This window comes from Ambystoma mexicanum, chromosome 9, assembly GCF_040938575.1.
Source record: "Ambystoma mexicanum isolate Mex_15411 chromosome 9, UKY_AmexF1_1, whole genome shotgun sequence".
NCBI classification, from domain to species: Eukaryota; Metazoa; Chordata; class Amphibia; order Caudata; family Ambystomatidae; genus Ambystoma; species Ambystoma mexicanum.
In genome coordinates this window covers 519,245,294-519,260,764 of record NC_090931.1, presented here as the reverse complement: position 1 = coordinate 519,260,764, position 15,471 = coordinate 519,245,294, and the positions used below count along the sequence as shown (strand labels likewise).

The window sequence follows — 15,471 nt, the reverse complement described above, 5'->3', positions numbered from 1 at the left end:
ATGGGTACACCATTTGAACCAACACACTCTTGCTTGTTCATGCTTTCCTCCTGGAAGACAGCCTTTCTGGTTTCCATCACATCAGCACACAAAGTGAGCATGCTGCAAGCTCCATCATACAAACCTTTTTTTACTGTCTTCCTTAAGGACAAAGGTGACCCAGAGAGTTCGTCTGTCCTTCCTCCCCGTTAGTGCCAGAATTTCACTTAAGGCAAAATATTAATCTACCAGCATTTTACCCTCCTGCTGATCATTCTAAGGAAGAGGAGCTGTTGAACAGATTGGGTTCTAAGAGGGCGCTAACCTTTCATATAGCAAGAACAAACAGCTTCAGAGCGTAGGGACAGCTGTTTGTAGGTAACACTGATGCTAGAATGGGAAAAGCGATAGCAAAACAAAACATATTCAGATAGATATACTAGCAATTCCAGAGTGCAATAATACAGTGGGCATATCAGTCCCGGAATGGTTAAGAATACACTCCAACTAGATGAGAAGCAACTTCCTCAGCTCTACAGAGAGAAGTCGCTCAAGTGGGCATTTGCCAAGCAGCAACGTGGTCATCCCTCCACATGTTCGCTAAGCATTTTTGCCTGAACACCTGGGAAGGGCAGGATGCCCGATTTCAGCAGAGCCCTCTTAAGAAATGCTTGGTAAAGAGATTGCAACTAGGGGTGTACTGAATAGTCCGGCCGAATACCGAATAGTTGACCTAAGTATTCGGTCGGTGACGAATAGTTACCGAATAGTAGATTACTGCTGGAAATATGTCAAGCTATGCATAACAAGCCAAAACTGTTGGCTTTGCCAATGCTTGTTTTAACAGTGAAGGACATGCTTATAAATAGATCATAGCATAGCATAGATTACAAATGCACAATAAATAAATGAAGTAAAGATTCCTTAGTTACTTCTTATGGCACATCACAAAATTCACCCTCTCATCTATATTCCTTTGTCCAAATGCACATTTAAGGGGTAGCGCACCAGGCCCCAGGCTGACTGTTTCCAGTAAGCAGACTATTCCTCCCCATGAAGGCTTACCAGGCCATGTCACTGCTTCCCAATTGAAAACCTGATGCCATATTATGCAGCTGCTCCTAAGGAAATGCGTTGCACACGCTCCCCAGGTTCGTACTGTTTTACAGAAGGTGAACTTTTTAAATAGACACTTGCGCACTTCCCCGACCACATTCTTCGCCTGGCAAACCTCGATTTACATTAACCTGAAGCGCTGCTTCATTATTTTCTTTCCACGGTCGCAAACGCTGCTTAACCCCTTAACTGCCAAGGGTTCCCCCCCGTCCCTCCCCTGTGCCAAGGCCTTTTTTGGTGATTTTGGTATGTCGCCATTCAATCCCTTGTAACTTTTTTATTACATGAGAAATCTCTGCCAATTTTTGCCCCTTTTCTTCCCACATATAGGCGGTCTTAATGCGCCACCAAGCAATCCTGGTTTGCTGTAGGGGGGTGGGAGAACATAACCAAAAAGGGAGAAAAATGTTGTTTTTTCAGAAAATGCCAATAATATGATGTACAAAGAAGCCTGTGGTTTTTTCCTTGTAAGAGCTAGGAACAAATGGTTTGCTGTGCTGAAATCGCCAGTTGCCAGGCTTTCAAGGACGCCAGCGTGAAAGTGAAAGAAATCCAACCGCCAGGCCATGAGGAGTAACCTCCTTCTCACATAGCCCGGGTGTTAGATTACACTTTAGTGCGATCCCTGCTTTGCAGTGATCACACAAAGTGACGTGCCTAAAAGGACGAACTATCTCATCCTTGGCAACACAAACGCAATGTCAAGGACGAGATAGCTCGTCCTTGGCACTTAAGGGTCTAATTGACTCACGCCTTAAGCAATTTTTGCTTTTACTTAGTTATGCGATTACGCACACAGTTAAACTGTCCTGCTATGCCTTTTCCTTTTCACTAAAATCGTCTTTTTCTTTTTTAAATATTAGCTTAAACGAACTGCGTGGAGAGTCTTTAAAATAAGGTGTCCCTGGCGGCTCTGTTGCGCCGGCAACTTTGTCAAGAGCCATTAAGGCTTCAACAAAACACCAGCACTGCATTAACAAAAGCACTGAGGGTGCGTGGCTGAGAGGGGCAAGGAGATGACCGCTGCCGGAACCCTGGCCGCCTTTCGGCATTTTGTCTGGTCCAATCTCGCGCCAAACCCGGCTTCGGCAGCAGAATACTGAACCAGCTTCAAAAGGCCTCTCAAATATTGATGCCGACGCCACAGCAGCAAAGGTCGCACCCTAGGGGAATAGATATAATTTTTTTTAGATTTAATAACCTCTCCTGTCGGTTGTCTGCGTGAAGTAGGGGTGTGTGTGACTTCGGCTTCAAGTAACCATTCTGTTAGGTATTCTGCCGAATACCTCATTTTCAGCCGGAATTCGGGTGAATACTTACTCGAAGCCAAATTTCGGTACACCCCTCATTGCAACGTGAGTCGCTCTCTTTCGCTCCTCCACAGGGACAACACCTGGTATTGGAGTGTATTTAAGATGAGGAATCCGTGGAAGGTCGCAATCCATTAGAAGAACAAATTACTTACCTCTGGTAATGTACTTTCTGATGGATGTTCTTCCCATGAATTTCTCATCACTCCTACGCTCAATCAGGGAGCTACTTTGCTCATTACAAGTCACTCCTTCTCTGCCGTTATGGTCTTAACACTACACAGGTTGCTTATTAAGGAGTACAAAAACACAATTGCTGCCGGCAATTTATATCAATGTCAAGTTCGGTCCTGATGCCGAAGAGTGCCAAGGGGCTCTCGGCGCTGAAGCCAAATGGCACTCCCTGATGGTCAAACATTTTGAGGTTTTGCTGCTACTGCAGAATATATCAAATATGAGGAATCTGTGGGAGGAACATCTATCAAAAATAACATTACCAGTGTCAAGTAATCCTATGGTGTGTTTACAATCAAATGCGTTTCTTTTGGTGTATTTAAATGGTAAATAGTATATCTGGAAATCTTTATCATAAAAAAATAAATCTCCACTAACCTAAGTCTAGCCCGCATACATAATCACCTTTCTGTTTCTGAAATGCTACTTTATTAATTTATTGCCATTTGACTGTTTGTGTATTGAATTCCTAGATTCCTGCATTGTGCCATCTACTAATGGAGTGTGTCATGACTCCACCAATGGTGGCCTGTGTAGACCCACTCTTGTACCGAATGGAATGCCAAACACTGTAGTGCCATGTGGAACAGAGAGGGGCTTACCAAATGGAGTCCTGCACAGCCATGGATCAGTCCATCCAGAGTCACCTTTCATAGGATACATAATTGCAGTTCATCGAAAAATGGTAAGGGGACAACGGCACAATTCTTTATTTCCAAAAGCCATATTGCTGCATTCCATTGAGCTTATAAGAATTGTTTATCATTATCAGCAGTAAGAAGGCAGTCTCTTCTTTCTTTATCATTACAGTCTTGCAGCTATTTAATTTGTGCCTGCAGATTTCTGACACCTTGTTCTACCTCCTTCCCAATCTTGTTGGGAATTGCCTGCATCACAGGCAGGCCATGAAAGCCTATTTTAATGGTTGCGGTTTTCAAATGCTTTACAGTTGGAATATGCATGCTGCATCACCTTGCACCCATTTCTTGTGACTATATATTATGTTACTAACCACAATACTCTGTTTCTGTACATCCGGAGAGTGTTTTGTGATGCCACCTCTCCTTTTTATGTCACAGCAATGTCTTGTAACTTAAATTTGTGTCTCCCAGCAAAGTGCTTTTCCAGTGCCTCTGGTTTCATTTTGGATATTTAACATTCGACAATCCTATTGCCTCCTTTCACTGCATGTTGAATACAATGGCTCCAGGTGATCAATGTTGTGGCATGACCCACATTGAGACTTTTTTTTTTTTTATTTATTTGCATTTGTAAAGCGCACAACTGCCCTCGGGCATCGTGGCACTGTTAAGAAGGCTTACTTAGTTACAGAAGTGCTTGTGAGAAAGATTAGTTGCAAAAGTGCTAGCAGAGACATAACAGTTTGCCTGACACCCTTTAGAAGGACGGCATTAGCATACAATGCACGGAGTCAAAATAAGTGGCACAGACATGATGCACAGCCTCATCATGAAGGGCGACATCATAGTACATTGCAGAGAGTCAAACAAGTGGCAAAGACATGATGCACAGCCCCATCATGAAGGGTGGCATCAGTATACAATGCAGAGGGTCAAAATATGTGACACAGACATGATGCGCAACCCCATATTGAAGGGCAGCATTAGCATACAATGCATATGGTAAAAATATGTGGCGCAGACATGATGCACAGCCCCATCTTGAAGGGCGGCATCAGTATACAATTCAGGGGGGGTCAAAATATGTGGCACATACATGATGCGCAACCCCATCTTGAAGGGCTGCATCAGCATACAATGCATATAGTCAAATAAGTGGCAAAGGCATGATGCACAACCCCATCTAGAAGGGCGGCATTAACATACAATGCATAGGGTAAACATATGTGGCACAGACATGATACACAACCCCATCTTGAAGGGCGGCATCAGTATACAATGCAGGGGGTCAAAATATGTGGCACAGATATGATGCGCAACCCCATCTTGAAGGGCGGCATCAGCATACAATGCATAGAGTCAAATAAGTGGCAAAGACATGATTCACAACCCCAACTAGAAGGGTGGCATTAGCATACAATGCATAGGGTAAAAATATGTGGCACAGACATGATGCGCAACCCCATATTGAAGGGCAGCATTAGCATACAATGCATACAGTAAAAATATGTGGCACAGACATGATGCACAGCCCCATCTTGAAGGGCGGCATCAGTATACAATTCAGGGGGTCAAAATATGGGGCACATACATGATGCGCAACCCCATCTTGAAGGGCTGCATCAGCATACAATGCATAGAGTCAAATAAGTGGCAAAGACATGATGCACAACCCCATCTAGAAGGGCAGCATTAGCATACAATGCATAGGGTAAACATGTGGCACAGACATGATGCGCAACCCCATCTTGAAGGGCAGCATTAGCATACAATGCATAGGGTAAACAATATGTGGCACAGACATGATGCCCAGCCCCATCTTGAAGGGCGGCATCAGTATACAATGCAGAGGTTTGAAATATGTGGCACAGACAAGATGCACAGCCCCATCTTGAAGTGCGGCATCCGTATACATGCAGAGGGTCAAAATATGTGGCATAGACATGATGCACAACCCCATATAGAAGGGCGGCATTAGCATACAATGCATAGGGTAGAAATATGTGGCACAGACATGATGCATAACCCCATTTATAAGAGCGGCATCATCGGATGGCTACGGTTCATTTTTTGTGAAAGTGAGCATGGGTGAGCATCCGCACTCACAGGCGACCAAGGGGTGGGTGGAAGAAGCATCCGCACTCACAGGCGACCAAGGTGAGAGGAGCATCCGCACTCACAGGCGACCAAGGGGTTGGTGGAAGCATCCGCACTCACACAGGTGACCGGGGGGGTAGCATCCGCACACACAGGCGACCAAGGGGGTGTGGACTGGGGGGAGCATCCGCACTCACAAGCGACGTGGTGGACAGGGGTAGACAGGGCCTTTGTTGTGGGTCTTAGGTGGATAGCCGGCTCCCGCCTCCCGGTTGCCCTCATTGGCTTATCAAAGCCAAGTGCAACCAATGGGAGGGGGAGCAGGGCCAACCCACAAAACTGCAGTTCAAGTGATGAAAAAAATGAGCAGCCATGTTGGAAGGCAGAAAGCACAATGAGGCAGGATAACAGAAAGTACATGAAAGTCTCTAAATTGTATTTATTTTTTTATTTATTTTAATTTTTGTAATGCGCCACATGCCCATGGGCCTCAGGGCGCACACAAAGACGAGACAAGAACAGACAAACACAAAAAGGTAGAAGAGGAAGGAAGAATCATAAGCGGGCTATTCTAGGTTAAAGAGGTGAGTTTTTATGGCTTGTTTGAACAAAGTGTAGCTTTGGATCTGCTGTATCCGAGCTTGTAATGTATTCCAAAGAAGGGGATCCTGAGCATCAAGGGTGGTACCTCCAAATTTAGCTGTCCTGAATCTGGGGTGTTTGAGGACGTCCGCAGTAGATCAGCGAAGATTCCTCTCATTTGACTTGATACTAATGCGTGCAGACAGATATATAGGACCGCTGAGGCTCAGGCATTTGTGCGTCCTAGTTAACACCTTATGTGTTATACGATGTCTGATCAGGAGCCAATGAAGTTTTTTTCTAAAGGTGGAGATGTGGGTGCGATGAGATTGGTTGAAAATAGTATGCACAGCGTTATTCTGGGCCACTTGCAGAGTGTCACGACCCTCATCCCTGATCCCCACTAGCAAGCCCATTGGCCAGGTGGAATCAGGGCTCAGATCACTAATAAGGCCTGGCACCCACTTCTCAGGCCCTCTTGGGGCCAGTCCTAGCGCTTTTGGCGCCAGGCTCATCAGTAAGGAAAGACATCTGCTTGAGGAACTACTTTATTTAGGCTTTCAGCCAACATGGAGGCATCCACATAGCTTGGTTCCTAGAACCAAGCTATGCGTTCTAGTGTTTTGGGTGTGGTGGCCTAGGGACTACTTTACCTGGACTACCTTACACTGGCTATTTAAACCACACCCGAACAAGACAACATGCTTTGCATTACTTTGCTTCTAGCAACGTGACGCTCACCGTGTCCAGCTTTCTCACGAGCCTGGTGAATTCCGGACCTGCAGAAAAACCAAGAACATCGTTAGCAGCAGAATCTTACCTGCATTCATCATCCTTCACTGTTCGCAGCTCCTGGGCAGCTCTGTTGGTGGAGTTCACCGCCCGGATCAAAGGACCTGAGAAAAGGAGAAAGACATCATTAAAGGAGGTAGTGGAAACATTACAACCACAAAGCGCTTAAAGACTTACCTGGTTGATTGCTTTTCGGCCGGCATAGCTCTGGAACTCCATCTGTGCTGGGAACTCACGCGACCTACGAAAAAAGAAAAGCACAGGACAAGACATCGCTGCGCTACGCAAAGCGCCTCCTTACCGCATCATAGCGCTTTAGCGCGCCATCATCTCCTAATGAGAACCAGCATATCCAGCTCTCCAAGCAAACACTCTGCGCTCCTAGGGAGATAAAAAAAAGAGACATTTCGAACAGAGAAAAGGCATGCAAGAATTACGACGCCATCAATCGCAATAAGACCTACCTGAAAGACACTACAAGGGCAGCAGTCAGTGAAGTAACTGGACCGCCCGCGCCCACAAAAGACAATGCGCCCCTGCCCAGAGAGCAGGATGGAGAGCCCACCGATTCCGACAACCAGGTGAGAAGAGATCCTGGAGGGGCTGGAAACACAAGGGAGGTGGGGGAAAACTTACCTTGGTCGCCCAGTCCTAATATAGTCTTCATTTCCAGGCGGAATCCCATCGACACCGAAACCACACCAGGGAATCATTGGGAAGGGCACCAACGACCAACTGGCTGGGTGGCGTCCCCGTGGATACCAGGTGAGCGTAACACAGAGATTGAATGTTGGAAACTGTGGTACCAGATAGAAGACTATTACAGTAGTCTAATCTAGAATTAATCAGTGCCATGGACAGGAGAGCACAGTTTTTTTCAGTGATAAATGGGCAAATATATCCTATTTGCTTGTTGATAAGTTTGCAGCTAGACTTGATGCTAGAGACGTGGGGCTTCATGGATAGTTCTTCATCAAGGACAACTCCTAGGGTCTTGACTTTCTTTTGGACGGCGATGATATTATCAGCAATGGGGAAGCTGGCATAGTTAGGATCGAGTTTAGTCTGTGTGCTTTTAGCTGACACTATTAGGAGTTTGGTCTTTTTATCATTCAAAGCCAGGGAGTTACAGGCCATCCAGTCCTGTATGGCTCTGTATATGTTATTGATGATTCGGACATCATTGCCATATGAGCCACTCACTTGTATGACTACCTGAGTGTCATCAGCGTAGTTTGTGTATTGCACTTCTAATTTACTTAAGAGGTCGAGAAGAGGGCGGATATAAAGATTAAAAAGCAGAGGCGACAGGGGAGGATTGATTATTGCCTTCACATACCCTTACCATTCTAGGACCTAGAAAGGAGGCTATTCATCTAGATGCTATCGTGGAACAGTTGGCGACCTCTCCGAGCCTTGACACCAGTAAGCTGTGATCGACCAGATCAAAGGCTGCGGAGAGGTCCAGTAGCATAAGCAGTGCAGCTTGGTTTTTATCTGCTATGCCAGCCAAGGTGGATTTAAGATCGAGCATAGCCGTCTCAGTCCCATGGCGAGCTCTGTAACCAGACTGTCGGGTGCCGAGAATGTTATGTTTCTCGACATGAGCCTGTAATTGCAGGTATGCAAGTTTGTCTAGTATCTTGAGGATAAAAGGTACATTTTTTATGGCCCTATAGTTATCATTGTTGGTGGGATCCAGATTTTCTTTCTTTAATAAAGGTGTAATCCATGCATATTTTAACAGGTCCGGTACCAGACCCTCATCAAAGGACAAGTTTATCACTTTGGTAATCCACGGGACTAAGATTTCAGTGGACTCCTTAAGGATACTTGTAGGACAGTCATCGGCAGGACAAGAAGTGGCTTTGAGATCATGTATAACTTTAGAGATTTCGTTTTCAGTGTAGAGCGTAAATGAAAATTGAGGGATACTACTTTCTACTTTGTTAGAAAATATTGTTTCTGTAGGAGTTTGCACCGGTGCTACATTACCGAGGGCCTTCTTGATTTTTTCTTTGTGTGAGTCAATCTTAGAGAAGAATGCATCATGAATGCCCTGACACCAATTATCATCTTTGATGATGTTATTAGAAGGTGGAGGCAGATCTTGAAACTCTGCTAGGATTTTAAATAGCTCGCCAGCATTGGATTGTGCATTAACAATTCTTTCATTATAATGTTTAGCTTTGGCCTCAATGATACGTTTTTTATAGCTAAGGATGGATTTTTTATAGTTAGGGTGTTGTCATTTGGATCCTTCCTCCAGGCTCTTTCGAGAGCACTTTTTTTTTTGTCTGGCGTCGAGAATGTCGTTGGAGAACCAAGTGTTCTTTATGGTTTTGGTCTTTATAGCCTTCATTTTGATGGGGGCAAGATCATTGACTACTTCTTTAATATTGAGTAACAGATGGTTGACTAGTTCAGAAGAGTCAGCAAAATTAGCTAAGGGTTGAAGCTTGGATGACAGCAGCGTGGCTAGTTTAGGGGCTGTTAGATTTTTAAGGTTGCGGGTCATCTTTTGTATGCGCGGGTAGGTGTTACGTTTGGGAGAGGAAGAGGGTAGTGAGATATTGGCCTGAATGAGGGAATGGTCTGACCAAATGCATGGCATGACCGAGATATCAGAAATGTTAGTATTTTGTGATATAAACCAGTCAAGGGTGTGCCCACTATTTTGCGTAGGAGAGTTTATCCATTCAATAAGACCAAAGGAGGTAATAGTGTCCATAAGGTTGGTGCCCACTTTGTCTTGTTGGTCATTAGCCCAGTGGTTGAAATCGGCCATGACAATAACAGAACCCTTAGTGGCGCAGATTTGAGCCAGCAGATCACCAAGCTGCTCTTCAAAGAGAGGCATGTCTCTGGGTGGACGGTAAATCGTGAATGTGTTAAGAGTTGTGTGTGGGGAAGTTTTTATTTTCACCCATAATGTTTCACAACCTTCAGGAGAACTATGAGAAGTTTCATGGCATTCGAGGCTGGATTTGCACATCAGTGCAACTCCGCCACCTTTGCCTTGTGAACGATCAGCTCTGAAAAGGGTGTAGTCATTGGGTGTGGAGAGTGTGGCTTGAGTGGGCAAATTTGAATTAAGCCAGGTTTCGGTTATACCAAAGAGGTCTGGTTTATGATCATTGGTTAAGTCAGCAATTTCCATACCATGTTTATGTAACGAGCGTGTGTTGAGGAGAGAAAGAGATAATACCAGCAGTGGTGCTATCTTAGAGCCTTTCATGTTGGACCTGCGCATTGTTATATCAAGGCACATGGTGAAAATGAAAGGAAAGCATGACCGAGTTACTTAAAAAGATGTAGCAAGCAAGCAAGATTGTCACGAGCCCCGCAGGAGCAGAAAGCCGGCGAGCTGCGGCGATGACCGGTGAAGACCGGCGCGTCCCAGAAGCGCCGGCGCTGAAGCGCCTGGACGATGATGAAATACCCAAGGGAGTCTTGGGAAGTGTAGTTTCAACAGACTACACACAGTACAACAGACATACATGAGAGTGCTTTGCTCTCAGCCTCGCATTCAAAAAGCACACAGAGGAGCCCCCAAACACTCGTGTGCAAGGAATAATAAATGCACAGTCAGTGTTACTAATTAGGAACTAAGTAAGCCACTTACACTGCCGTGATTGACATTGCAGTTCAGATGAGAAGTACTGCTCCTCCAAAGTCAATCCTCAGCAAGCGCGATGGTTAGTTCGAATTTAAATGCATTTTTTCCAAAATAAATCCTGCGCCACATGCGCTAGTTTCAAAATCACCAGGCTTACCCCAGCAGTTCTGTGGGTGTTGTGGCAGAGGCAGGTGGAGAGCCCCAGCATCAAGGAGATCCTCTGGAGCCAGGAAGGCAGGAGAAGTGGCAGAGAAAGAGTGAACAGGCCTCGTTTGTGGGCCTTAGGTGGATGGCCGGCTCTTGCCTCCCGCTTGCCCTCATTGTCTTATCAAAGACTGTTCAATGTACTTTGGCAACTTTCACCTGTTTTGCACCTGTTCCTTCTGCTGTGGGCTGGTACCAAGACATCTGAGGGCTGCATCCAGTTGATGTCCAGAATGGAACTGATAGGCCAGACAACTGCCACCTTCATGATGGGTAGCAGGCAGTCAGATTTCAGAGCGGACGGATTGGTAAGGAGTGCATTACCGAATACTCAGTGCCACTCAATGCTTGTATGAAGGTAACCAACCACGTGATTTGGGGACAGGACACACATATGTTTGTATGCCCTGCAGAGTGCACCATGTTTGGCAATTGTATGTTCAAGCAGTCTGGAATTGATCAGTTGCTACTGAATCCTCCAAGATCACACATTCTACTCTGGAAAGACGGACAGAGACTGGTCTCAAATTGCAAATGAACTCTGGTTCCAGGTGGTGCACGCAACTTGGAATTGATCCATTGGGAATTCTTTATCGGCAGTTTAGGTGCATGGTCAGAGGTTTTTGTTATTCTTTTGTTCACAAGCAGAAACTGGTTGATCTAGACACTAAGTCTCATAGTGATGAATACCTACTTCAGTTAAGCAAGCGTGTGAGCCTCCCTCGATATCTATCTGATAATCTAAATAATCTGATAATACTTGAGTGCCTACGAATAAAGGTTAACCTGCTCAGTACACTTGAGATTGCTGGCAATAGGATGGACTTGGAAAAAAAATCAAAGAAGGTGTAGGCTGTTTGATAATTGGTTTCTTGAGACTACTAAACATTTGATGTGATATTTTGCAGAAACATGGAAACCATTATGAGGAGGATGTTCAGGGCTGTTGGGATTGGGCTGTTGACAACAGATAGCACTGAAAATATCTGGGAATTGTTTGACGAAGGAGACACAGTTACAGTACTATATCACATGGTGAAATGTGCAATCAAATCAAAAGGATTTCAGAGATTGTTACCAATTAATTATGACTCACTGGGCCTCATTACAAGGTAGGCATTCCGGTAATAACGATACCGGTAAGTGAATACCGGTAATTGAATACCGGCATAGCATACCGGACTGGTGCATTACGACCCTCAATGCCAGTGCGACCGGCAACCTCAGGGACCCACAGTGACCGGGTAGCGCCTACCCGGTATGGGCACGGGCACGCTGCAGCCGTGCCAGTAACACTGACATGCCGCAAGAAAGCAAACATTACGAGCTGCACAGACATGCACCTACCGGCGTCCAGACGCCGGTAAGTATGGTCACCATGATGCTGGCAATACCGGCATTGCGGGACAGGCGTTAATAGCAATCTGCTGTGTTCCAAACTGCCACAGGTGCACACAATTAGCACAGGTGGAGACAATGGAGTCAGGCACAGCACAAAAGGAGCACACCCACACACCACACCCCTTCCAAGCCCAAAATGATACCACTAGCATTTGCCATACAGGGGCTGGAGGACATGCCTGCCCTGCTACTACTCCAGCAGGCAATAAACCAGGGGATGCAGAGGAGGCGCAAGAGGAGAAGGAGGGTGAGAATGGGTGGGCACAGATCCACACCATGTATTGGCTGGACAGGGACATAATACGCACAATTGTGGATCTCATTCACGATGACCTGGTCAGCCTGATGCACATCCATACCGCCATCCTTCCTTTGCTGAAGATAGTGTCTGTGCTCCACTTCCTTGCCACAGACTCCTACCAGCACACAGTGGAGCAGCTGCATGGCATCTCACAACCATGTTTCTCCCGTGTGCTCAACCAGGTGCTGGATGCACTCCTGAAACACGCAAGGCACCACATATCGCTATCACGGACTGCGGAGAAGGTGAATGCCACCAAAATTGCATTCTATGCACTGGCAGGAGTGCCAAACGTCATTGGTGCCATCGACTGCACCCATGTGGAGCTGGTAGTCCGGCATGCCGTGGACGAAGTGTATCGCAACCGGAAGCTCTACCACTCCCTGAATGTCCAGATGTGTGATGCAGGCAAAATAATAACGCATTGCAGTGCCAGATTTCCGGGATCTACACATGATGCAATGGTGCTGCGCAACTCCACGCTTCCCCGCTACATGGAACGTCACTCTGCATGACGTGCCTGGCTGCTGGGTAAGACCAACCACAGGGCCATGGGGGTTGTTGTTTGGGGTTGTGGGGGGGACCACAAGCATACGTAACCTGTCTGCTGGCTGGGCCATGGGGGTGGTTGTTGGGGCGGGGCACAAGCATACGTAACCTGTCTGCTGGCTGGGGCATGGGCGTTGTTGTTGTTGGGGGGGCACACCACACGTAACCTGTTTGCTGGCTGGGCCATAGGGGTTGTCGTTGGGGGGGGACACCGTCCTGGGTGCCAAACACTGTGACCCCATATTAATCTGACGGGATGCGTGAGACTGACAATGGATGCAGACGTGCCATGACCGCACAGCCATGTGTAAATGGTAGTTACGAACACAGCACCCACCCTGCACATGCACAAGGTACATCAGACCTCAACCACAGATATCACAATGCACCAACCTGCAGTCACAATGCATTATTCACATGAGTGCAGCAAAGTACAGCGCAGGTCATGCAGACATGACTGAGCCTAATCCAACTGCCTCTCAGGGAATCCCCGGTCACTGCCCCTGCCCGACAGGTGCACCGCACACCACCATGCCATACACAGCACCTGAAGGGACACCCAAAAATCCAATGGGACATGGATGTAAAGAATAGATTCCAGCAAGTGGTGAACACCACTGACACATGTGTGACTGCTGCAGGACCAATACACAGTACTTCACTTCCACCATGCCAGTTGACACCCAGCGCCATCACAGATGTGTCTCTTTACACTGGCAGACCATACCACCAATTTCATTGTGCCATAGTCACATGGGTGAAGGCGGTGACGGACATGTACATGGTGATATCATGTATATGGAAGCATGATTGGCAAAACGACGTGTATCATGTTGCACATCAGGGAAATCCATCATCCAGTGCCCTACATGCATACTGTATTTACCACTGCAACACAGCCATCCCATGTGAGCACATCATGGGCCTACTAACGACATCTGTGTGAGTGCTGTATCGGGTGTCAAGGTCCCTACGACCTGTATGTTACCCATGCTCCCCTACCGCGGATCAACATCGTGTACACCAACCTGAGTGTTGCTCTAATGAAGTGGCAATAGCTGGCAGTGAAGATCTCTTGCATCTGACCACGAACAATGTACAGCCAATGTACACAAGGAATGCCAAAAACCCTCACAATGAAATTTTCAATTGCACCCATACAGGTGATGCTGGGTATCCCCTGAAGCCGTGGCTCCTCACCCCTGTCAGGCATCCAGTCTCCAGGCATGAAGAGGACTACAATCGTGCGCATGCACGCGCTCGTGTGATGATTGAGCAGACTTTTTGCCTGTTGAAGGCACGGTTTCGCTGCCTCAGCATGTCTGGTCGGGCACGCATTTACGGCCCTGAAAAGGTGGGGAAGATAGTATTGGTATGTGCCATGCTGCACAACATGTGCATCCGGCGCAATGTACCCCTGCCACCTGACATGGATGAAAACCCACTGGAAGATGAGGAGGATGATGGGGAAGATGCTGCATATCGGCCACAGCAGAATGCGCCTGAAGGACGTGCTGTACGCCAATCTTTGATTGAACAATATTTCTAATGTACTGTGTAACACATGGCACTTTAAATGTTTGCTCAATGTCCAGTCATGTGTTCTTCATGTGCACACCAGTTGTATTAAGGAAATGTGAACTATGTACAAAAAACAGATATACATGTGCACCAAACCCCTTTGTTGTTCTACAAAGTGCCCTCCACCCCCATTCCTCAACTCCCCCACACACCCACACCCCCCACCCTCCACCCCATCCCTCAACTCCCCCACACACCCACGCCCCATCCCTCAACTCACCCACACACCCATGCCCCATCCCTCAACCCTGTCACACACCCACGCCTTCACCCTCCACCCCACCCTCCAACTTCACCACACACCCACGCCCCCCATCACCACCCCCATCACCATCCCTCAACGTCCCCATACACCCACGCCCCCCCACCCACCACCCCACCCCATCCCTCAACTCACCCACGCCCCCTATCCCTCAACTCCCCCACACACCCATGTCCCTGCACCCAATTCAAGCCCAACCAGACTCCCTCCTGCATGTATGTCCGGCTACTGACGCCCTGTTTGGATGGAGGCTGTTGCTCCTCTGGCCGGCGCATGCTCCGTAGCGACCTACGCACCAGGCTCGTCTGAGTCGAGCTTGCCGGGGTAGTGCTTGCCAATGGAGGAGGTTGTGGCTTGGCCGGCGCAGCATGTTGTTGGGCCATGGTGGCAGCCAATTGTGTGAGCGCCTGAATCACAGATTCCATGCCCTCGTGCAACCGCCTTGCCACGCGGTACATAGCACGGGTAAGTGCCTGGTTGTTGTCATGTTGGGCCTGGCGTGTGGCCCCCCCTTCTTCCAGGTATTGTCGCACCTTATCGTGCATAGCCTGCTGGCATTCTAGGTCCTGTATGTTGTTTCCAGCTGGTGGTTGCACGGGAGGTGGAGTGGGACTCCTTTGAGGGCTGAATGCGTCTCCAGGAATCTCCTCCCCGGAGCTGCGACCACCAGACCCATCTCCCAGGGAGTGCTGTGGTGTGGGCTGCAGAGATGGTGTTTGCTCAATGTCCTCTGACATGCATTGGCCTGCTGTGTCAGTCTTGTCCTGTTTGCCGCCCTCCTCCGCGCTATGTAGGGCGGATTG

At 47.4% G+C, this 15,471-nt stretch overlaps 1 protein-coding gene across 2 annotated transcripts in view; it reads left to right on the top strand.

The window, feature by feature from the left end:
- Window positions 1-15,471, top strand: part of USP32 (ubiquitin specific peptidase 32) — a 3,569,419-nt gene that overhangs the window by 2,870,373 nt on the left and 683,575 nt on the right. For both annotated transcript variants that reach the window (XM_069615070.1, XM_069615069.1), the window contains exon 26: window positions 3,113-3,324. In XM_069615070.1, coding sequence (XP_069471171.1) covers window positions 3,113-3,324 — 212 coding nt within the window. The remainder of the gene's footprint in view (window positions 1-3,112; window positions 3,325-15,471) is intronic.